Here is a 22,690-nt window from a genome sequence, read left to right as displayed (position 1 = left end):
CTGTCTGTCTTTATGTCATGTTTGTCTATCTGTCCTGTCTGTGTTTCTGTTGCGTCTGTCTTTCTGGTCAGTCTATCCTTCTTTCCTGTCTGTCTTTCTGTCATAACTGACTTTCTATTCTGTCTGTCTTTCTGTTCTGTCTGTATTTCTGTCCTATCCATCTTTCTGTCCTATTCGTCTTTCTGTCCTGTCTGTCGTTCCATCCTGTCTGTCTTTCTGTCGTGTTTATGTTTCTGTCCTGTCTGTCTTTCTGTCCTATTCGTTTTTTTGTCCTGTCTGTCTTTATGCTCTGTTTGTCTATTTGTCCTGTCTGTGTTTCTGTCCCGTCTGTCTTTCTGGTCAGTCTATCCTGCTATCCTGTCTGTCTTTCTGTCGTGTCTGACTTTATGTTCTGTCTGCCATTTTGTCCTGTCTGTCTTTCTGTCCTATCCGTCTTTTTGTCCTATCTGTCTATCTGCCCTGTCTGTCTTTCTGACCTGTCTGTCTTTCTGTCCTATCTGTCTTTCTGTCCTATCTGTCTTTTTGTCCTGTCTGTCTTTCTGTCCAATCTGTCTTTTTGTTTTGTCTGTCCTGTCTGTATTTCGGTCTTGTCTGTGTTTCTCTCCTGTCTGTGTTTCTGTCCTGTCAGTCTTTCTATTCTATCTATGTTATTGTCCTGTCTGTATTTCTGTCCTATCTGTCTTTCTATACTATCTGTCTTTCTGTCCTATCTGTCCTTTTGTCTTATCCGTCTTTGTCCCCTGTCTGTATTCCTCTTCTGTCTGTCTGCCTTTCTGCCCGGATGTTTTTCTGTCGTGTCTGTCTTTCTGTCCTGTCTGTCATTTTGTCCTGTTTGTCTATTTGTCCTGTCTGTCTTTCTGTCCTGTCTGTATTTCTGCTCTGTCTCTCTTTCCGTTGGTTTGTATTTCTGTCCTGTCTGTCCTTATGTCCTATCTGTCTATCTGCCCTGTCTGTCTTTATGTCCTGTCTGTCTTTCTGTCCAATCTGTCTTTTTGTCATGTCTGTCTTGTCTGTATTTCGGTCCTGTCTGTGTTTCTCTCCTGTCTGTGTTTCTGTACTGTCAGACTTCCTATTCTATCTATGTTATTGTCCTGTCTGTGTTTCTGTCCTGTCTGTCTTTCTGTACTATCTGTCTTTCTGTCCTATCTGTCCTTTTGTCTTATCCGTCTTTCTCCCCTGTCTGCCGTTCTCTTCTGTCTGTCTATCTTTCTATCCTGTCTGTCTTTCTGTACTGTCTGTCTTTCTCCTCTGTCTGTCTTTCTGCCCTATTCGTCTTTCTGTCCTGTCTGTCGTTCCATCCTGTCTGTCTTTCTGTCGTGTTTGTATTTCTGTCCTGTCTGTCTTTCTGTCCTATTCGTCTTTTTGTCCTGTCTGTCTTTATGTCATGTTTGTCTATCTGTCCTGTCTGTGTTTCTGTTGCGTCTGTCTTTCTGGTCAGTCTATCCTTCTATCCTGTCTGTCTTTCTGTCATAACTGACTTTCAGTTCTGTCTGTCTTTCTGTCCTGTTTGTATTTCTGTCCTATCCATCTTTCTGTCCTATTCGTCTTTCTGTCCTGTCTGTCGTTCTGTCGTGTTTATTTTTCTGTCCTGTCTGTCTTCCTGTCCTATTCGTTTTTTTGACCTGTCTGTCTTTATGCTCTGTTTGTCTATTTGTCCTGTCTGTGTTTCTGTTCCGTCTGTCTTTCTGGTCAGTCTATCCTGCTATCCTGTCTGTCTTTCTGTCGTATAAGACTTTATGTTCTGTCTGCCATTTTGTCCTGTCTGTCTTTCTGTCCTATCCGTCTTTTTGTCCTACCTGTCTATCTGCCCTGTCTGTCTTTCTGTCCTATCTGTATTTCTGTCCTATCCATCTTTCTGTCCTATCCGTCTTTTTGTCCTGTCGGCCTTTTTGTCCTGTCTGTCTTTTTGTCCTGTCCGCCTTTCTGTCCTGTCTGTATTTCTGCTCTGTCTCTTTTTCTGTCGTGTTTGTATTTCTGGCTTCTCTGTCTTTTTGTCCTGTCTGTTTTTCTGTCCTGTCTGTTTTTCTGTCCTGTCTGTCTTTCTATCCAATCTGTTTTTTTGTCCTGTCTGCCCTGTCTGTATTTCGGTCCTGTCTGTGTTTCTCTCCTGTCCACACTGTTTCCAAAGCTGCATAAACGTGATCGAAATTATTTTGACCCAAAAACATTGATTTTAGAGCCGTAACGTCTTTAGCAAATTTGTTCCGTTAATTATTTTCCATGTTGAGAAACGAATTGTACTTTTCTCATTTTGGAACATAAAAATCCACTTTGTTCAGCAAAGTTGTCGCAAATTTTAAAAGAATCAACTTTGTGGAAGACATCATTCTTCTATCTATCTATTTAAATAAACTTTTGTGAAGTTTTGTATAGAAAACTATTTAAAATTTATTTTTTTGCTTTTAAACTTTTTTATGGAAATTTTCTACAATTTTTGAATGTTCTACAACATTATTTGCTACAACGAAACAAACAATATCTCCGAGGAAAGTTCATTTTTATCTCACATATATTTTTGATTGCTGACGATTTTTACCAGGATAATGCTCTAATTTACACTAATTACCTTTAGCTCAAAAAATAATGATTTTGCAGTCGTAGTGTCTTCGGTAAAGTTGTTCTATTCTCCATTTTTAAGAAGTTAGAAGTTTGTGATTAATCCACCTAAAAGTGAGAAATGAGTTTTCTTTTGTCATTTTTGTATATGAAAGTATTTGCTGCTTAAAATTTTAGTACATTTTGTAAGAAACAACTTTGTCGAAGACACTATTCTTGTATCTGCTAATTTCAATGAACTATTGTGAAGTTTTCTCTAGAATGCACCTCAAATCATTTTTTTAATATAACTGCAGATATTTGCAGATTTTAAAGATATCTGTAAATAAATTAGTGCATTGTTTCTTTAAAAATCGTCAATAACCGATGAAATATGAGAGATAAAAATAAACTTTCTTCGATAAAATTGTTTATTTTGTGATAGCAAACAACAATGTGGAACATTGAAAAATTTTATAAAATCACTATTAAATGATATATTGAAAAAAAATTGATTTTTAGTGGCAATCTGTAGAAAACTCCACAAAAGTCTATTCAAAAAGGCAGGTAGAAGTATGGTACCTTTGACAAAGTTGTTTCTTATAAAATGTGCAACAACTTTGCCGAATCAAGTGAATTTTTATATGCAAAAATAAAAGAAGTAAAATTCACTTTTCACTATTGAGTGGATTTATCACAAAATTGCAACTTCTATAAAATGTGGAATAACTAATGGATCAACTTTTCTGAAGACTATGGCTCTAAAATCTATTTTTTGGGTCAAAATTTCGATCACGTTTTTGCAGCTTTGGAAAAACTGTGCTGTCTGTGTTTCTATCCTGTCGGTCTTTCTACAGTATTCGTCTTTCTGTCCTGTCTGTCGTTCCATACTGTCTGTCTTTCTGTTGTGTTTGTATTTCTGTCTTCTCTGTCTTTCCGTCCTGTCTGTCTTTCTGTCCTATCGGTCTTTCTGTCCTATCTGTCTTTCTGTCCTATTCGTCTTTTTGTCATGTCTATCTTTATGTCCGGTCTGTCCATCTGTCCTGTCTGTGTTTCTGTCCCGTCTTTCTTTCTGTTCAGTCTTTCCTTCTGTCCTATCTGTCTTTCTGTCATATTTGTCATTTTGTCCTGTCTGTCTTTCTTTCCTGTCTGTGTCTCTGTCCTATCCATCTTTCAGTCCTATTCGTCTCTCTGTCCTGTCTGTCTTTTTGTCCTGTCTGTTTTTCCATCGTGTCTGTATTTCTGTCCTGTCTGTCTTTCTGTCCTATCCGTCTTTTTGTCCTGTCTGTCTTTCTGCCCTGTCTGTCTTTCTGTTCTGTGCGTCTTTCTGTCCTGTCTGTCTTTCTGTCCTGTCTGTCTTTCTTTCCTGTCTGTCCTTTGGTCCTTTCTGTCTTTTCTGTCCTTCGGTCCTGTCTGTCTTTCTGCCCTGTCTGTCTTTCTGTTCTGTGCGTCTTTCTGTTCCGTCTGTCTTTCTGTCCTGTCTGTCTTTCTGTCCTGTCTGTCCTTCTGTCCTCTCTGTCTTTCTGTCCTGTCTATATTTCTATCTTGTCTGTCTTTCTATCCTGTCTGTCTTTCTGTCCTATCCCGTTTTGCCCGTCTTTCTGGCGTGTCATTCATTCTGTCCTGTATGTATTTCTGTCTTGTCTGTCTTTCTGTCCTGTTTGTTTTTCTGTCCTATCCTTTATTTTGTCCTGTCTGTATTTCTGCTCTGTCTGTCGTTCCATCCTGCCTGTCTTTCTGTAGTGGTTGTATTTCTGTCTTGTCTGTCTTTCTGTCCTGTCCTATTTGTCCTGCCTGTCTTTCTGTCCTGTCTGTCTCGCTGTTCTGTCTGTCGTTCACTCCTGTTTTTTCTGTCTTGTCTGTCTTTCTGTCTTGCCTGTCAATCCCGTAGTGGTTGTATTTCTGTCTTGTCTGTCTTTCTGTCCTGTCCTATTTGTCCTTTTGTCCTGCCTGTCTTTCTGTCCTGTCTGTCTCGCTGTTCTGTCTGTCGTTCACTCCTGTTTTTTCTGTCTTGTCTGTCTTTCTGTCTTGCCTGTCAATCCCGTCATTCTATCTGTCCACCAAGCTTCTCAACCAATAAGTATAAAATATTTTTCTTCGAAATCTTGTTTATCAGACGGACATAACTTAAACTTTTTAAAGCTAATGTGTTCTCATATAAAAAACAAACAACTTCTGAAATCGTTTTCTCTCCACAGGCTCGCCTTCGTAAGCGCGCGGAAATCCTTGCTGGCAACAGTGCCAACCATCCGCTAAAGACGTCCAGTGCAGTGCATCGCCTGCTGGGAGCAACAGCCCTACTGGTGACGCTGTCGTTTAGTATAAGAAACCGACTGTTCCTTTCTTAGCTTTACCGCAATCCGTAATCTTACGTGCACAGATTTTTTAAAAAAATACACGCAATTTTCAAACTGATATTTTTTCCAAACTAAGAGTGACTAGTGAAATGGAAAAAACATAATTCGCGGAATAGTAGATGACATCAAGAGCAAACCAACTTTTAACGATAATAATTAAAATTAGGATTTATACACCTTGAAACGAGAATACCAAATAGGAGGCAGTACAGCCAGCAGTAGAACTTGATAGGCCGCATTTTTAACTGAAAACAACAGCAAAAGAGATAAAAAAACAGTTTGATGGAAACACAACCTATTCATAACTTTGTTCAAACCCAACTTGTTATTAGTCTCTCTAATTCCACGAAAAAATCTATCGTTATCAACCCAAGATAGCAAAACTACAACGGATCGTTCTTCGTTAAATATTGTAGTTAGTTATTTTGTCATGAACCTGCAACATCTGCTTTTTAAGATTCAATATTTCTATACGTAGGGTTTTCTAGATAACATTTGAACTGCAACCAAAAGACAGTTACAGCATAGTGCATTCGCTTACCTACTGGCAACTTTATCAGAACATCGTACTACCGGATATACCAAACGAACGTAATAAGTTACAACTGACGATTACAACTGTTTGCACTTGGAAGCAGTTTGATCGGCGCTAGCGCTAACGAAGGACAGGGTAGGAAGTACTAGATAAAGTGATACTAGCTGAAGTAAGTTTCGACCAAGTTTATTGATTTATTTACTTATTTCATTCGTAATTTTTTAAGCTTTCGCTATCGCTTTCTTTCTCGCTCGAAAGATGAACGTGCAAACTTTTCTGGCTGGTGGCTTTTGACCGTGAAATTGAGCGTATCGATGTGCGGAACGTGGACGGTTGGGAGCCGTTGAGGGAAAAATGGAAATCAAGTTTCTTTGTGTACCATCCTTCGTACTCTCATAATTCTGGAGTGCTTTAGGATGAATTATGCATGCAAACTACGCTTAACAGAAGATATTATGCTTAATTACCATACGATAAGATCTCTTGATTTAATAAAAACATTTATTTATATATCGGGAACCTTCCCCCGATATAAAATAAGCCAATGGCGATGGATTTTCATCCAATTCTCGACCATGCACTTATTCGCAGTTAAGGATCATCAAAGAGGATAATCTCTTATTATGAGGCAATTAATATAGCACACAGGGAATGATTCTGTATCTACTTTTCAAACTGCTGGTGAAGGGAAATAGGTATTATGACCAGTACGGTTGATTTTTGCGGTTTTCAAACCATCGATTAAATGGAAAAAGGATTGATAACAATGTTTGCCTTTCGATTTCATTTTGGGTTGGATGCCGATTTTAATCACTACATGTGCCCAATTTCGTTAGTCTTCATAACTGCAACAAACCATGAAATAGGTAAATTGGTAACAGACCATCGTGCGTCTCCATGATTTAACTTTCGATGCAGACGCTAGGTATTTTTCTTATTACTGCTGATTGGTTCCCTGTTCTCTGCTTAATAACTTGCCGGCCCCTCTTCTATTTCTGGTATTTCCTTGTATCTTTCAATCATAAACGAATTTAAGAATCTCGTTAGCGTCGCTTTGTTCTTTTACCAATATTGCTTTTAAGATTGACCTTTGTCAATTTGTTTCGGACTTTTCGTCGTCCTCAGCGTATTCCAGCCATGTCTGGCAGCAGTTATAACCTATTTGCTCGCACTGGGTGCTTGACCTTCATGTAAATATTTTTTTCAACCCCAGAAAAGGGTATAATGTAAACTGTATAATGAATAGCCTAAAAAACATCAAGGATCAAATTGACCGATTTGTGAGCAAACGTGGCGTTTACAAAAGTCAACGGCGCAATAAATCTATAAAAGACTTCAAATGTTAATTTGTTTAGAATCTTGAGAATTTGAAATTTTTAAAATTCACAGGAATGATTAAAAAGTTTTAATTTTTCATTTTTTTCAGTTTGAGCATTTGGGCTATGCTTGTGCTAAGTGTAATCTCAAGGCCTCCTGTCTCATGCTGCACGATATTAAAATTCATTGTTGCCTCAAATCATAACATATCAAATTAAAAAGAAAGTCACGTTTTAAAACTCAACTTTAATCGTTACAGAACCCAGGACAAAACATTATCTCATTCGTCGAACGTCTAAAAATTCCAGTAAACGTATATAAAAATGCTGCGGCATCCTTCCGTATGCGGACAGGGTGTGTAAATTTGCTAAACGAACAAAAAAAATCGATCCCAGCTTTGATTTTGTTGGTTTTGCTCTCTGGCCATGGCATCCAATCTCCTCGAGTGGCATTCACAGGCATATCCAAGCCCGTTTAATGTGTCAAGTAGCCCGTATCTCTGCAGGAAAATAAACAACCGACAGCAGGATGTGATAGACGTGCTGTCCACTCGCAGATAGCGAAAGGAAATTGAAAACGGATCCCTAATCCACCTACTAATGAAGTTTTGATTTTCTCATATAATTATAGCATTGATCAAATATGTTATGACTATGTCTACTACATTGAATAAAAATGATAGTTCATGGTCAATTAAAAAACATTTAGGATGTTTCAATTTAAGTAATAAACTAATTTAAATTACTTTAAAAATAACAACATACGCACATTTGCCCAGTTTCGAATCATCTAACAGCTATCCTTCGAAGTGAATTTGTTACCTTTCCTTAGTAAGAACAGATAAAATATAATAAAATCTTCTATACACATTACTGCTAAAGATTTCAATTTTTATCTTCTGCGTCTCTCCTATGACGTCAATTGGAAGTGAAAATGCATTAAAGTTTCTTTTCCCAGTAGCAATATTCCGGTATTTATGGAATTTAAGGGGAAAAAACGATAACTGACGATACTGAGGGATAACAAAAAGATGAGTAAGATGTCCTTCACGTCTGTTTGGCCGTAAAGATGTTGACAATATTGTCACCACTTTATGTTGCTATAAATCCCACTCGGCTGAATGACGTCGTCCATGACGTCAGTCGATAAAGAAGGGTTAAGTTTAAACTCAAGGCTTTGCCATCGCAATTTTTTTAAGTAAATTCAGAGTATCAGCGATGCTAACCGTAATGTACAACAGTAACCAGCTACCGTTATATATCATGCTTGATTTCATTTTTTTGAAATCCCTAATAAATTCGACAGAATGATATGTTTTCTTTGCCATTACCTTAGAACTCTGCTTGTGAGAGGTTAGCAGCAAATGAATATAACTTCAACACTTCCAAATAGTCCATACTATTGCTCCATACATTTTAAACCACATGTTGCCCGGGTTAAGGTTTGTCAAAAAGTGGTAAATATGTCCTAGCTGTCAACTCTTCGATAGCCATTCATAAACACCCAAGCCAGGGAAAATGCATTCAATCCGTTGCACATCTCTATTCAGTTCACGGGTGCCGGATTTCACGTCGTTCTTTTCTATTTCACCCAATTCTATTTTATTTATTTTTGTTACCAGCGGCAGCACCACCTGCAATAATAAAACCCCACTTTGCGGCGGCAGCCAGGAACAGGGTAGTACCCACCTCTGCTCTGTGTACATTTCCTTTGATGCTACTAGACGGTCAGAGTATATTCCGGGAAACCGGCAGCAAATCGCTTTTAGAATGTTCGCCTTTACCAAAAAAGTGATACTTTTATGGCTTTAAATACACATAGCCATTATACCAAGCCATTCGTAAGCAACCCTGCTACCGCGCCAACCAGTCAGTGTAGGCATCTAGGTTCGGTTGTAGCCTATAAGAAAGGTTGCTCAATTTTTCGAGAGAAAAAAAGGTAGAACCATGCTTCTTTTAAAATAAAATTCTTTTGATGTGTGCATGTAAAGTGCAGACTGTATTTTTTCAAGCAAACCAAACATTTGTGCCCGTTAAACATGATTCACGCTTATTTGAAGCCCTTAGGCTTATTGGTGCGAGTGGGGAGGAATGTTTTGAAACGCGGTTTCAAACGGGGTTATTTACCAAAAACAAACATACCATTTAACCCTGTGCGCTTTCGGTTTAACTGCGAATTCACAAATAAGTTGCAAGTACCATAATGGTCTCAATAACTCCCTTAAAAAATTATGGTTACACAGGGAAAAACATCTTCGTAGTTTGACTTGACTATATAAAGTGATCATGTTCAAGCTATTTCAATATAGTTTAACCATTATATACTCGGCTGGACACCCGGGTATCATTTCACACTTTATTGCTTTAGAAAACACGGTTAACCTCAACTTAGCCAGCTAAAACTCATGGCAACTAACTAGTGAATATAAACAATTTTCCATCATCAGACTGTTTAAAGCAGCAGAGGGGGAATGGGGGGATTGGATTTTTTTACCCAATTGCTCGGCAGGGTACCCACAAATAAAATACTTCTGACTGCTTCAATCCTTCACCGATTTTCAATCTTGCCCTGTCTAAAGATTATTGTTAAAATTGCCGAGTACATAATGTTTAAACATTGTTATGGTTACCACAGCAATGCTATGACTGAAACACAAATTATGAATTTAAAAATTCATGGTTTCGATTATTTCATACTAGGATTTTGTCATAACAGCAACAATTAGTTATCGCATTTTTTTCTCACAGTGACTGGTTCAATTGCAAACATCGACAATCGAAAAAATAAATTCATATGATTTTAATTTTTTCAAAATTCCAGCAGCATAGGAGCCTCGTATGGCGTTTTCAGAAAAGTTATGGCGAAAATAGGAACACAAAGGTTCTCCTATTTTCGCCATTATTTTTCAATACATATTGATGGGGAAAATATTTATACAAAATAAATGCTTTTAATTATTTAAATCCGATTTTCATGAAATAAATAAGCCAAACCATCAGATTTACCCAATAAAGTTATTCAGCAATTTAAAGATGAAAAAAAAATTATTTTTACATAACATACACTTTGATCAAAAGCAATCTGTTTAGAATTGCTACTGTAACTTTTCGGCGCTCGAATACCGTTACGATAAAAGCGTTCGTCTTTCAAGGCTATATGCTATCAAATGATACTACAAGGTATACAGCCCTAGGGTTCTATGGCATGGTGACGTGGGACTAAACACTGTAATTAGAGGGGTTTTGTTACAAAAGTTACAGATTCCGCAGACAGAATCAATTCGTGTGCTCAGTGACTCATGATTTTTATTCTCCTCCTTTCCCTTCCTGAAATCTTTTAAAAATATATTTAACAACGCTCAAAAAAATTTCTTTTACATTAGGCGATGTTGTGCCTGTAGTATTTTGTTGTACAAACGACATTTGTTTGACAAGGCACAAGCATATTGTTGTTGTTGCTTCTTCACCAAGAATTTCTCGTAACGTGTCTAAATAAAAATTAACTTTATCTCCTCAGAAACTTCTTGTTTCCAATTCTTGTTGGGTAATTTATGGTAATCATTACAAATGGTACAAACTTTTAATCACCATCAGCAGCAGCAATGAAGTTTTTCCTCGATTGCACACGTATATAAAAGTACGAATAGTACCGCAGCAGTACGAATAGATGTTTACCGCTGGAATGTACGAATGGAAGTGTACCGCTGCAATCATAGACGACGAGAGACCTGTGGCTCTCTGCTACACATACACTGTGCAGTACTGTTGCTTTTATCATGCTGCATGTTTTCTTTCAAGTCATCAGTTTTTATTGCGTTCTTCAGATTTAGAAATTGTTCAAGGAAAAAGAGTTGTTTCAAACCTTTCAAAAAATCTTTACCTTCAAGACATCAAAATAGTCTAAGTTCAAGGATGCAAACATAAATTGACCTATTGGGACGGGGAGACTCTGTCAATTTTTGTTTTGATATTGACAAAGGGAATTTCAGAGAGGGGGGGGGGGGGGAAAGTGCCCAGGACAGGATATAAAGATTGTCATCGGAGATGCAAATGCACAGGTCGGGCAGGAAGACTTCTTCCGCCCCGTAACTGGTAGGGAAAGCTTCCACTCTACTACGAACGACAATGGCCTGAGGCTTGTTAATTTCGCTGCAGCTAGGGGGATGGCTATCTGTAGCACTTATTTTGCACGCCGGAACATACGTAAGCACACCTGGATGCACCCGAATGGAGAGCTTTGCTCTCAAATTGACCACGTTCTGATTGATGGACGGCACTTTTCAGACGTTACAGACGTGAGGTCGTTCAGAGGACCGAACGTTGACTCGGATCACTATCTCGTAGTAGCCAAAATCCGCGCCCGGCTGTCCAACGTGTTGAAATCCAAGGCAACGAGGAGGATGCAGTTGAACATCCAGCGGCTATCAACTAGAGGAGTGGCTGCAGAGTACTCGCAGAAGGTTGATGAACGGATTGAGGAAAGAGTTGAAGGGAACCTGAATGAACAGTGGAGACACAACCACAGTTCGATCAGCACTACAGCGCGAGAAGTTTTGGGTACAACGGCGGCAGCTGCGTCCAATGAGTGGTTTGACGCTGAGTGCCAGCGAGTGACGGAGGAGAAGAACCGCACCAGGGGTACCAGGGGCCGAACTCTTAAAAGTCGGGAGCGAACAGCTGTATCGTGCCATCAATCGGATCATGCTGAGAGTGTGGTCTGATGAAGAATTGCCCTCGGTTTGGTTGGAGGGTCTCATATGCCCGATCTACAAAAAAGGTCATCGCCTGGACTGTTGCACTTATCGGGGCAAAACTCTTCTCAATACCGTGTACAAAATTCTCTACCGCATCCTGTTCCACAGACTGAGGTTGTTACAGGAGACCTTTGTTGGTGAGTACCAATGCGGTTTTCGAGGGGGACGCTCCACGACGGACCAAATGTTTACCTTGCGACAAATCCTCGATAAATTTCGAGAATTCAACTTGCAGACGCACCATCTGTTCATAGACTTCAGGGCAGCGTACGATTCAGTTAAGAGAAATGAGTTATGGCAGATTATGCTCGAACATGACTTCCCAACAAAACTGATTAGGCTGATACGTGCCACCCTTGAAGGTTCTATATCAAGCGTCAGGATAGCCGGTGAGATATCGGACTCTTTCGTGACGTTAGATGGTTTGAAGCAGGGTGACGGGCTGTCGAACTTATTGTTCAACATCGCATTGGAAGGTGCTATACGGAGGGCTGGTGTGCAGAGAAGCGGCACCATTATTACGAAGTCGCACATGCTTCTAGGTTTTGCGGATGATACCGACTTTATTGGTATTAATCGTAGAGCAGTGGAAGAGGCCTTCGGACCTCTCAGGAAGGAAGCTGAGTCATAAACTCTGCCAAAACGAAATACATGGTGGCTGGCAGAGTGCGTGGTAGTCCGTCGGAGGTTGGTGCTGCGGTGGTGCTAGATGGGGAAACATTTGAAGTAGTCGACGAATTTATTTACCAGGGAACATTAGTGACATGTGACAACGAGGTTAGCCGTGAGATAAAGAGGTGGATAGCAGCCGCAAACAGAGCCTTTGACGGATTACGTAACCAGCTAAGGTCCCGCAGTCTGCAAATCCATACTAATCTTGCACTCTATAAAACACTGATTCTTCCGGTAGCTTTCTACAGCCATGAATCATGGACGCTGAAAGAGCCTGACCGGCAAGCCCTTGGTGTTTTTGAGCATAGAATTTTGCGTTCAATCTATGGCGGCAAACTAGAAAATGGTGTTTGGCGCAGACGCATGAACCATGAAGTGTACCAGGCATACAAATCGGCGGATATAATCAAACGGATAAAACACGGCAGGCTCCAGTGGGCTGGGCATGTAGCGAGAATGCCAGATGAGCGTCAAGCGAAGGCCATATTTAGCAAGAATCCCGATAGAGGTCGTCGACTTCGGGGTAGACCCCGCACTCGTTGGATGTGTGCTGTCGACGAGGATGCACGCGAAATAGGTATTAGGGGCGATTGGAGGATAGCAGCCCAAGACCGAGGGACATGGCGACGTATTCTGGATTTGGCACTGGATCGATAATCGGTCTGTCGCCTTAAAAGTAAAGTAAAGTAAGCAATTTCGGAGGGAATGGTTGGTGTCTATTCATGTTGTCTGTGCTAAGTATGCTCGCATATGATTGGTTCTTGTTCGCCTAAATTTGTTCAAGAAACTTTTTATCAATTTTCAGCACTGAGCAAAGATATAATAGTAATAACTTGTGTATTACAAAATTGTCCAACATTTTATCTATCCAACAAGATATTGGTTGTTGTTATTTTTCATGTGGGTATGCTGTTATTACCATTTCCTTTTTTACAGAATGCATTCTATTATAGAAAACAAAGACGTAGTCCCACGTCAAAACAAATAATAATGGAAAGGCGCAATATCTGGAGAATATGGCAAATTAGGTGGAACTTCCTATTTGAGCAGTTTTATGCAAGTTTCAAAGACTTTGACAGTATGTGGCCGAGCGTTGTCATGCAGTAGAATCACATTTTCGCGCCTTTGCTCATATTGTGGCCGTTTTTAGCGCAGTGCTTAGCCTAATCGTGATAATTTAAGTCAATACCGTTCCCCAATGATGGTTTCGGTAGGTTCCAACAACTCATAACAAATAACACTGACCTGGTTCCATCAAATACACAACATAATCTTTGTATCGTGTATGCTTGGTCAAGCCGACGCGGAATGCTAACTAATGATTTTCTTTATTGAAATTAACTCGCTTTTATAGGCAAATGCAATTGCCGAATTCTAAATTCTATATGTGTATGTCTACATATAAACGTATGATTGATTGGGCTCCTACTAGAAACAGCTGGAGTGACTTTAGCATCGAAATTGCAACGCTGCATTTTGCAGCACGCTCAGCAAGGCCTGGTAGCGAGTGTGCTGTAACGCTTCGGCAAAAGACGTTCAGTTAAACACAGCTGGGTGTGTAACAGAACTTACCTGCGTGGGTTAATGATTCAATTTAGAATTTGTTTATTCATGATTTACGGTGCCGTACGAAAGAGTTAGTATACGACAGTGGTCCCCATGACTTTCTCGTCTTTGAGTTGCTGTAATGATGCTATTTTTCATCATCCATCACGATGAGATGAAGAAAACGCTTTTTTTCTACTGTTAGAGCAGTTGTTCACAGACGAAAAAACGACACTCAACATCTTTTGTTTAAAACTATAAGTAACTCAAGTTTCTTGTTTTTGAATCATTCGCAATACATACAATCAGTTTGGCGGGAAACTCCGAGTACCGATGCGAGCTGTTCCTGCGTTTGGCATGGATTTCCTCCATGTGGAAAGTCTTCAAAGCGACGAAACCTGTCATGGCACGTTGTTTCACTCAGAGCAGTATTCCCGTAAACTTTATCTGACTCTCGATGCGCTCCAGCCGACATTTTCTTTAACAGGATGTTCAATAAGTCATTAAAAATGTGTTAAAAAATAAAATACAAGACATTCTTTTCTGATCTAATTTTTATTGAGACAATGTTTATTGAGAACCTTCACAACATATTAGCTAGCAGCATTACTACCTGTGCATACTGCACGAGCTTGAGATATTTCTCAAAAGAATCTCACGCGGCACGCACTTGGTCCATCGGCATCCCGTCCCACATGTTGGAAATGAACTTCTTAAATTGGTCCATAGTGCTCACTTTATATTCGCTCTGCTTGGCTAGCAAGTACGACCATACTTAAAAAAAATCAATCAAATTCTCCCGTGTCCTCTTGGACAATATTCGCCGTGTGGGCCAGTGCGCCGTCCTGTTTAAAAATGGAAATATCCTTTCCATAGAGGTCCCGAAGTGCCAGAGGGTCTTCTCCAGAACCTCGGTCTTTATTACGCGGCGTGAATTTTTACGTTTTTCTCGATAAATGGGGGAGCTTCCCACGCTTGGATGCGGCTCTCGAACCAGATTTTACCGAAGCCCGTCTAGAAATTAATTGGGCACTAGAGGGTTAGTCGTACGCGGTAAACAAACAACAAATGACAGCGAATGACAGCCAGCTGATACCAACACACAGAAAACACATAATACGCACCTACAGAACAATGAATAGTTATATTCGAACTTATTGTACAATGTAATGAGATTAAAAAATTAATCTTTCAGCCTAATGACGATTATTTGGCGCAAAATCAGACATTTTCAAACAACTTAACAACATTTTGCACTGAAAATGTTTACAGCAATTCCTAATAATTTAAGAACAGGTTTCAGTAGCGAGTAATGGTCGAGCTTTTTAATCATTTCTGTGAATTTTTGGTCCCCATAGCAGAGATAGATTTTTCATAGAATTATCCCGAAGCGACGATCCCGACGAGCACTTACTGTGCGGCATTTTGATGCACTTTTGCATACAGAGGCTTGAAAATTCACAGAAATGGTTGAAAAGCCAGAATCTTTTTAGTGCAACGATTTTGAGCATTATGGCAACATTCGTTTTTCGCTTTTCTCGACCCGTAGTGTAATTCTTGACTTTCAGGAGTGGAATTTGATGACAATAGTGAAAAACTACCACGTTATTCTCCTTTTTTGCTTAACTAAATCGTACACTGCCTGAAAGACTATAAACAGATAGTGAATCTCGACATCTAAAAACGCGGATGTTATTATTAGTTTTTTTTTCAATACGTTTATTTAGAGTGTCCGATGAGTTCAATAATCCAATTACTGAATATTCACTGATTTAGCCTGACGTTATCATATTTTTTCTTGATTTCCAGCTCGATTCGCAGGTGGAAATAACACTGCTGTTGATTCGTTCTCGAAGTATTTAGCAATGATTAAAAACCTTTAGCAAATTAAGTTTATCTACGGGGAATTCAGAACTTACACGGATTTTGGAATTAACACGGATTTCGGAACTTGCGCGGTAAAAAACAGCTACGTATCCCACACGAAAAAAGACTTCATTGAGTTCTGGGCACTTAGGGTAGCTTAGAGAAATTCTGCTTCTCATTATCGGTTATATCATTTATTGATTTTTACTTATTGAATAAAATTAAATCTAATCCATATCCAACATATCTTCGGATAGTGTTCGACTATTTTTGTAAAGAAATAGTGATTTATGTAAAGACAAGATTCATGATAAATTAAAATAAAACTAAAAACCTCTTATTATTTTTAAACTATGTTTAATGCGTTTTGGATCCAATTAGTTCACCTAAAATAGTTTTCAAAAAAATGCTAGTTTTACACCGCAACTTTCTTTCAGTGGTCAATCGGCAACGCACATACAATAACAAGATACGACAGGCTTTCTCTAAGTGAATGCACAACCACAGACTTACATACGAAACAGTGGAACCTAACGCCATCGCGCTGATTCACAATCTCACACATTTTTATGGTTCTTATACATGCACGTAAACTAGCGCTGCTGGCGTTATACAAGACGCAACGCGAACACGGCAACCTGTTTTGAACGCAAATTTTGACCAATCAGAGAGACCAAAAGGCCAAATATCATCCAATATGAGTATTTTTCGAACAGGCATGATATCAAGTACCCGGAAATCGACGCTAGAAGCCATTTAGAATTTCAAGATGATGACTTCCAGTTTCGGGCAATCAGGCTAAAATGGTTGAATAACACTCAACATGAATATTCCAAAAATAGAGATGATGCTCAACAACCGAAGATGAACTCTAGACACCCTTTTGAAGTTTTTTTCAGGTTTTAAAGTTACTTGCAAAAAGTATAAAATAATTAAATACCGCCTAATACGGGTATTTTCGGGTCGGGCCGTGAATAAATATTAGACGCTATTTTGAAATCTATGCTTGCAACTCCTGGAAAATGTGCATAAAATAACGGAATATCACCCAAAATGGCTATATGCTGAATCAGTGTGATGTCCAGAGTCCGCATATCGTCTCCAGACGTTATTTTCGAATCCAAGGTTGTGTCTCCTAGTTATTTTACTTAAAACAGCCTAAAGCGGCCGAACACCATCTAATGTGAGTATTTTAGAAACTCAGCTACCAGCCATTAAAAAAATGGAGTTGAGAAAGAATGAGGAGTAACATTTTCCCCTGTATATTATCAAATTGATTAATCACAATCGAATGTATTCCCCAACATATCATCAGAAATACATTGACACGAGACAGACTGTCGTAATTCTACCTTAACCTTGCGGTCTTGTTTCATAAACAACCTTCCAAGTTCTTCAAGTTCAGTTAATTTATCATGCTCGGTTTAAGTAACTTTTCTTAAACTAAAGAGAGGTAATCAGTAATTTAAAATTTATCTGATAAAAGCCAAGTACTAAATGAAGCAAGCTATCAGTTCAAAAGAAAGCAACTTGAACTCAAGAAATTGATTGAATACTCTATCGAAAAGTCATGGACAGTTTATCATACTTTAAATCATTTTATATGTAAATGTACAAAATGTTCAGTTTAGTGAATTATCTTTTTTTCTCCAGCAATTATTTCGAAACTGTAATTTTATTCATCTCAACTAACGATATCGTAACTTGTGTCAATAAAATCTCCCCACAATGAAAGTCCCTTTGTACGTGATCAACCATCGTGGGGATTCTTTTTCCACTTTATTTCGAATCAACTAGTAAACTTACTCTGTTTGATAACTGACGATGCGAATTCGAAGATAAACGAGCAAACCGGCATCGTTGTTGGTCCCAGGCATCAGTCACTGTGTTATCACAGTATGATAAATGGTTCGACTTGTTTTTGGCTCTATGTACACTGGGGATTTTGTCCGGCAGACGTTTGCGGAAAGAACGTTAACGTATTTGGCGTCCAGGAGAATTGTATTCACGAAACAGCGTCTCATGTTGATATTATCCTCCAAGCGACTCAACAAAATGATCTAGAGGCCCAGTGAGGGTATTTCATTACACTATTTTCGATACACACGCCCATAAAATTTCTTCTGACGGTTCATCAAAATAAATAATTGCTCTACCACCCGCATTCTTTTTATTACCAACACCCCGTTGGTAAATTTAGAATACAACCTCTCATATAATCAAAACTCCAAGTAACCAACATGGCTTTATTGTACATGTGAAACATCTCGCCGCATCAGTAGAAATAACATTTACCTTACCCAATTATGTTTGTTGAATTTGTTTCGCGATTCAACGTTCGCTTTTCTATGGAACTGTAAGCTGAAAAAAACGCAATCAAGCTTTTGCTCCGTGTTAAGCTGAGCATATAAATCAATTGAAACGGCAATTCTGATTGAATTGTCTGACATTGAGAAGAAAGTTTACGTCGTTTGGCGCCTAGGTGGATTACGCGTACGGCTTCTGACAACAGTCGTAGCGTAGTACCAGTAATTTAAATTCGGTGTACTATATCAAGTAAGTACTCTGAATCGAGAGTTAAATCCAACAATGTGAAGCTTTTTTTTTCAGAAACAAAGTGCATGTTGATTTAGTGCATATGCAAGATAATTTTCTGGAATTATTTGGTTAACATCTCTTCTCAATTTTAAAAATCGTTTCGATTTTGAGCTCCACAGTCTAAAGTTCTCATCGTTTTTGCCTGCAAACGTCTCTTAATCAAAAATCTCCACCAGCCATCACTGAAATTGTACGTTACATTAGTTTTTGCGTTGAAACACCTAAAAATATTTTCAAATAGATAATAACATCGTAATAAAAAAAAATTATAAGCGAAATTTGAAAAAGCACTAGGTCTATTATAATAATAGTTTGACTACTCATTGACTCTAGATCCATTATCTATCCTTTTTTCAAACTTCCCTACAGTATTCAGTGATTATTCAAAAGTCATTAGAACGCTAGTTTCACTCGTTGTAAGGTTAATACCATTACTGAAACATAAATTCGCGACGTCTGCAAGTAGGAGAGCGATTATTTTTATCAGCTGCTCAGTAAAAAATCAAAACTTTATATTAAGTTTTCAAGATTTTAACCAGTTTAAAACTGCTAATGATAATAACAACGTTACTGTATCATGCAAAATCTTAAATAATAGAGAGCTATCTTTTTATGACAAATCGAAAATTATTCTCAAGCCAACATTTTCTACATTTTTCGTAAACGAGTCTTGAAGGAGAAATTCTAGGACACAATAACGTAAGCCGAAATATGCAACCAACCTAAAGTTAATACTCTAACTCAGTAATAAGACAGCATGAAAATGATATCAATTTTCTTTCTTACTTGTAATCGTATATTTTAGCCTCCCCGTTTCACATCAGCACTGAATAAAATTAATCAATCAGCCAACCAATCTTCATCATTTTATTCATATGTCATCGATGTGCAACTTGTACACCTGAGCGATTGGCAGTCATCCTGAAGCCAACATACATCAACGGACTGGGGAAAATAACGTACTCAAACTAGCTTTTCGGGAAAGACTCTTGCAACAAGATTAGAATAGGTTTTTGATCAAAATGCGTTTGACAGCTATCGTTGCAGTAGAATACCACAAATTAGAATGCATCATAATGCAGGAGCAAATGAGATTTTTTCTTCTGAACATTGCTTATCTTTCCTAAAAAAAATTAAAAAACTTCATTAAACTACTATTTTTATATAATTTTTATAGAAAATTATAAGAGAGATGGCATTTTGTGATTTGCTCCTTTCCGTTATAGATCCCCACTTCGTGGTATGCTAACAGGTACGAAAACAAATACCACCCAACAGCAAGTTGCAATCCAAAGACCGCAAAGAATGCTTGTGGCTATATCTAGAATCATTAAGTATCGAAGTGATGAGGCGGAAAATTGTTACGATACTGATACAAAAAAAGGATAAACATAAAACAACAAAAAGCTTTATTTTTTGTATCGAATTAATACAATCGAGAAAGAAAAACTATAATAAAAAATGTTTGATATGAATGAATGAATTGCATGATGTGTAAAATTAGTAAATATCCGAAAGCTTAAGTCGTGAAATATCAACAGGATTGACATCTCTCTGGCCATGTCCCCAGTATTCGATGCTAACAGGTTCAATCTATGGGCTTTATTTCAAATAATATGAGTTTAATATTATTTTAGATGTCCGAACAAATTGAAACCCTTCCATGAAAAGAGAATGCGTGTCACCACATACTAAAAACAAATGTTTCACTGGTGATTATTTCTTGGTACACACTGACATAGCCAGATTTGGTTGGAGGCATGGCTCCCGGAGCCGCACATTTCGGTAGCCTTCGATGTGACCTCTCAAAACGCACAATAAATGCTCTGGCCATGTAACGTGGAACCGAATGGATATGAATAAAACCAGTGTCGTCGTTAAATGCAAAATGTTTTAAACAAATCCAATGTCTTTTTAATTGTTACTGATTCAATGATGATTTTGAATGACCGGATTCATGATAGTGATTCGATCAGTTAATATTTGCGTTAACCTTACTACTTTTTTCTTTATTTTACTTTACTTTTAAGGCGACAGACCGATTATCGATCCAGTACCGAATCCAAAATAGGATTGAACGCAAAATCCTACGCTCAAAAACAAAAAGGTCAAAAAGGTCGCCCCAGGACTAGGGGGGCCCCTTGAATCGGGAGGCCCGGAGCATTTGCCCCCACCGGAAGAATCAGTGCTTTATAGAGTGCAGGTTTAGTACGGATTTGCAGACTGCGGGACCTTAGCTGGTTACGTAATCCGTAAAAGTCCCTGTTTGCGGCTGCTATCCGCATCTTTATCTCACGGCTAACCTCGTTGTCACATGTCACTAATGTTCTCAGGTAAATAACCCAAGTAACACACAAAACATGTTAGAAAATAAGTAACAACGAAAGTAGTCATATGAGTGTATTACAAGCGCAATTGAAAACTTGTGTTACTATATTGTGTTTGAAGTTGTTTTTCATCAGTAATACAACCGCATTTCGAAAACAAGCACGTTTTTTCTGGTTTTGGAGATGTTCATAATAACATGAGTTCAAGAATGACAATCACTATCACTTGGTCTTTTCGTTAGACATTACACCATCTAATAACAACACTACATACCTGTAAAATGCCTGTCCTTAGTACAATAGCCGTAGCATTGAACTTAAACTTAAAATAACTCGATCAAAATAATATTTAAATTATATGAACGATTTCTATATTTATTCGAAGCGCGTCAAAACGCGCCATCAAAAGATAAACAAAACGCTTGCAGTGTAACCAATATCATTTCAGTTTTTTGTTATTGTATATCTAACAACGTTTTCTAGTTTTGTTAGATTTTATATCCAGATAACGTTGAAACTATGCGAAAACAATTTCAATATTGTAGCGAAAGAAACAACTAATTTTGAAAGGTTGAATATTATTTTTTGTCATCATTTTATAATCAATTAAAACTGCCACTGATAAAAGCAATTGTCGATCTAGTTGCACTGCGCAGACACAACACATTTGCGCATGCGCTGGTTAACAGTTGTCATAGCAACAGATTTGCGCATTGCCATTAGTACTCGAGATGTATTTTGCCACTCAATTATATCAAGTTGGCTTGCTTTCATGCAGTAATCGGTACTTGTTCTACTAGCCTTCATGTTTTGCGCTTTTCTGGTGATATTGATGTCATGGAATAGGTAACGTCAACTATTCTATACCAACGTGTGTTACTTGGGAAATTCGTCGACTACTTCAAAAGTTTCCCCATCTAGCACCAACCTACGACGGACTACCACGCACTCTGCCAGCCACCATGTATTTCGTTTTGGCAGAGTTTATGACAAGCCCTAATCTCGCAGCTTCCCTCCTGAGAGGTCCGAAGGCCTCTTCCACTGCTCTACGTCTAATACCAATGATGTCGGTATCATCCGCAAAACCTAGAAGCATGTGCGACTCGTAATAATGGTGCCGCTTCTCTGCACACCAGCCCTCCGTATAGCACCTTCCAATGCGATGTTGAACAATAAGTTCGACAGCCCGTCACCCTGCTTCAAACCATCTAACGTCACGAAAGAGTCCGATATCTCACCGGCTATCCTGACGCTTGATATAGAACCTTCAAGGGTGGCACGTATCAGCCTAATCAGTTTTGTTGGGAAGTCATGTTTGAGCATAATCTGCCATAACTCATTTCTCTTAACTAAATCGTACGCTGCCCTGAAGTCTATGAACGGATGGTGCGTCTGCAAGTTGAATTCTCGAGCGTCCCCCTCGAAAACCGCATTGGTACTCGCCAACAAAGGTCTCCTGCAACGGCCTCAGTCTGTGGAACAGGATGCGGGAGAGAATTTTGTACACGGTATTGAGAAGAGTTATGCCCCGATAATTGCTACAGTCCAGGCGATGACCTATTTTGTAGATCGGGCATATGAGACCCTCCAACCAGTCCGAGGCCAATTCTTCATCAGACCACACTCTCAGCATGATCCGATTGATGGCACGATACAGCTGTTCGCTCCCGACTTTAAAGAGTTCAGCGGGAATGCCGTCCTTCCCAGCTGCCTTGCAGTTTCTCAGCTCCTTCATTACTTTCTTCACCTCGTCCATGGATGGTGGATCCACAGCTTGACCATCATTCTCAATAGTCATCCTGCTCCTTTCGACTCAACTGTTTCCCTCACCGTTCAACAGCACACTGAAGTGTTCCTTCCAACGACTGGCCACCTCTGTTTTAACGGTTATCAGGTTCCCCTCCCTATCGTTGCACATGACAGGGGCTGTCACGTTTCGATTCCTAATTCCGTTGACCTTCTTGTAGAACCTCCGCGTATCGTGCCTGGAGAAGTATCCTTCCGCCCCCGCAAGAATACGCTCCCAATGCTGTCGTTTCTTCCGGCGATGAAGTCTCTTTTCAGCGGCTCTAGCATCTCAATATTTACTCATGCTCTGACGAGTCACAGCCGTGGCCAACATGGTACCCCTGGCGCGGTTCTTCTCCGGGTTCCGTTGTACCCAAAACTTCTCGCGCTGTAGTGC

The 22,690-nt window shown here is 39.0% G+C and overlaps 1 protein-coding gene across 3 annotated transcripts in view; it reads left to right on the top strand.

The window, feature by feature from the left end:
- Positions 1-19,666, top strand: part of LOC129726873 (uncharacterized) — a 67,277-nt gene extending 47,611 nt beyond the window's left edge. The window contains exons 4-5 of one of the 3 annotated variants that reach the window (XR_008728425.1): positions 4,734-5,596; positions 19,405-19,666. Coding sequence is in view for 1 of the 3 variants with exons in the window: in XM_055684054.1 (XP_055540029.1) it covers positions 4,734-4,883 (150 nt within the window). In the remaining 2 variants the exon portion in view is untranslated. Of the gene's footprint in view, positions 1-4,733; positions 6,775-19,404 lie in introns of those variants that run through there. The other 2 variants (XR_008728426.1, XM_055684054.1) reach the window with 2 other exon arrangements.
- The last annotated feature ends 3,024 nt before the right edge of the window (positions 19,667-22,690 follow it).

The sequence above is a fragment of the Wyeomyia smithii genome, chromosome 3 (genome assembly GCF_029784165.1).
Source record: "Wyeomyia smithii strain HCP4-BCI-WySm-NY-G18 chromosome 3, ASM2978416v1, whole genome shotgun sequence".
Classification (NCBI taxonomy): domain Eukaryota; kingdom Metazoa; phylum Arthropoda; class Insecta; order Diptera; family Culicidae; genus Wyeomyia; species Wyeomyia smithii.
Note: the sequence above shows the minus strand (reverse complement) of the source record. Positions and strands in the feature narration are given on the sequence as shown.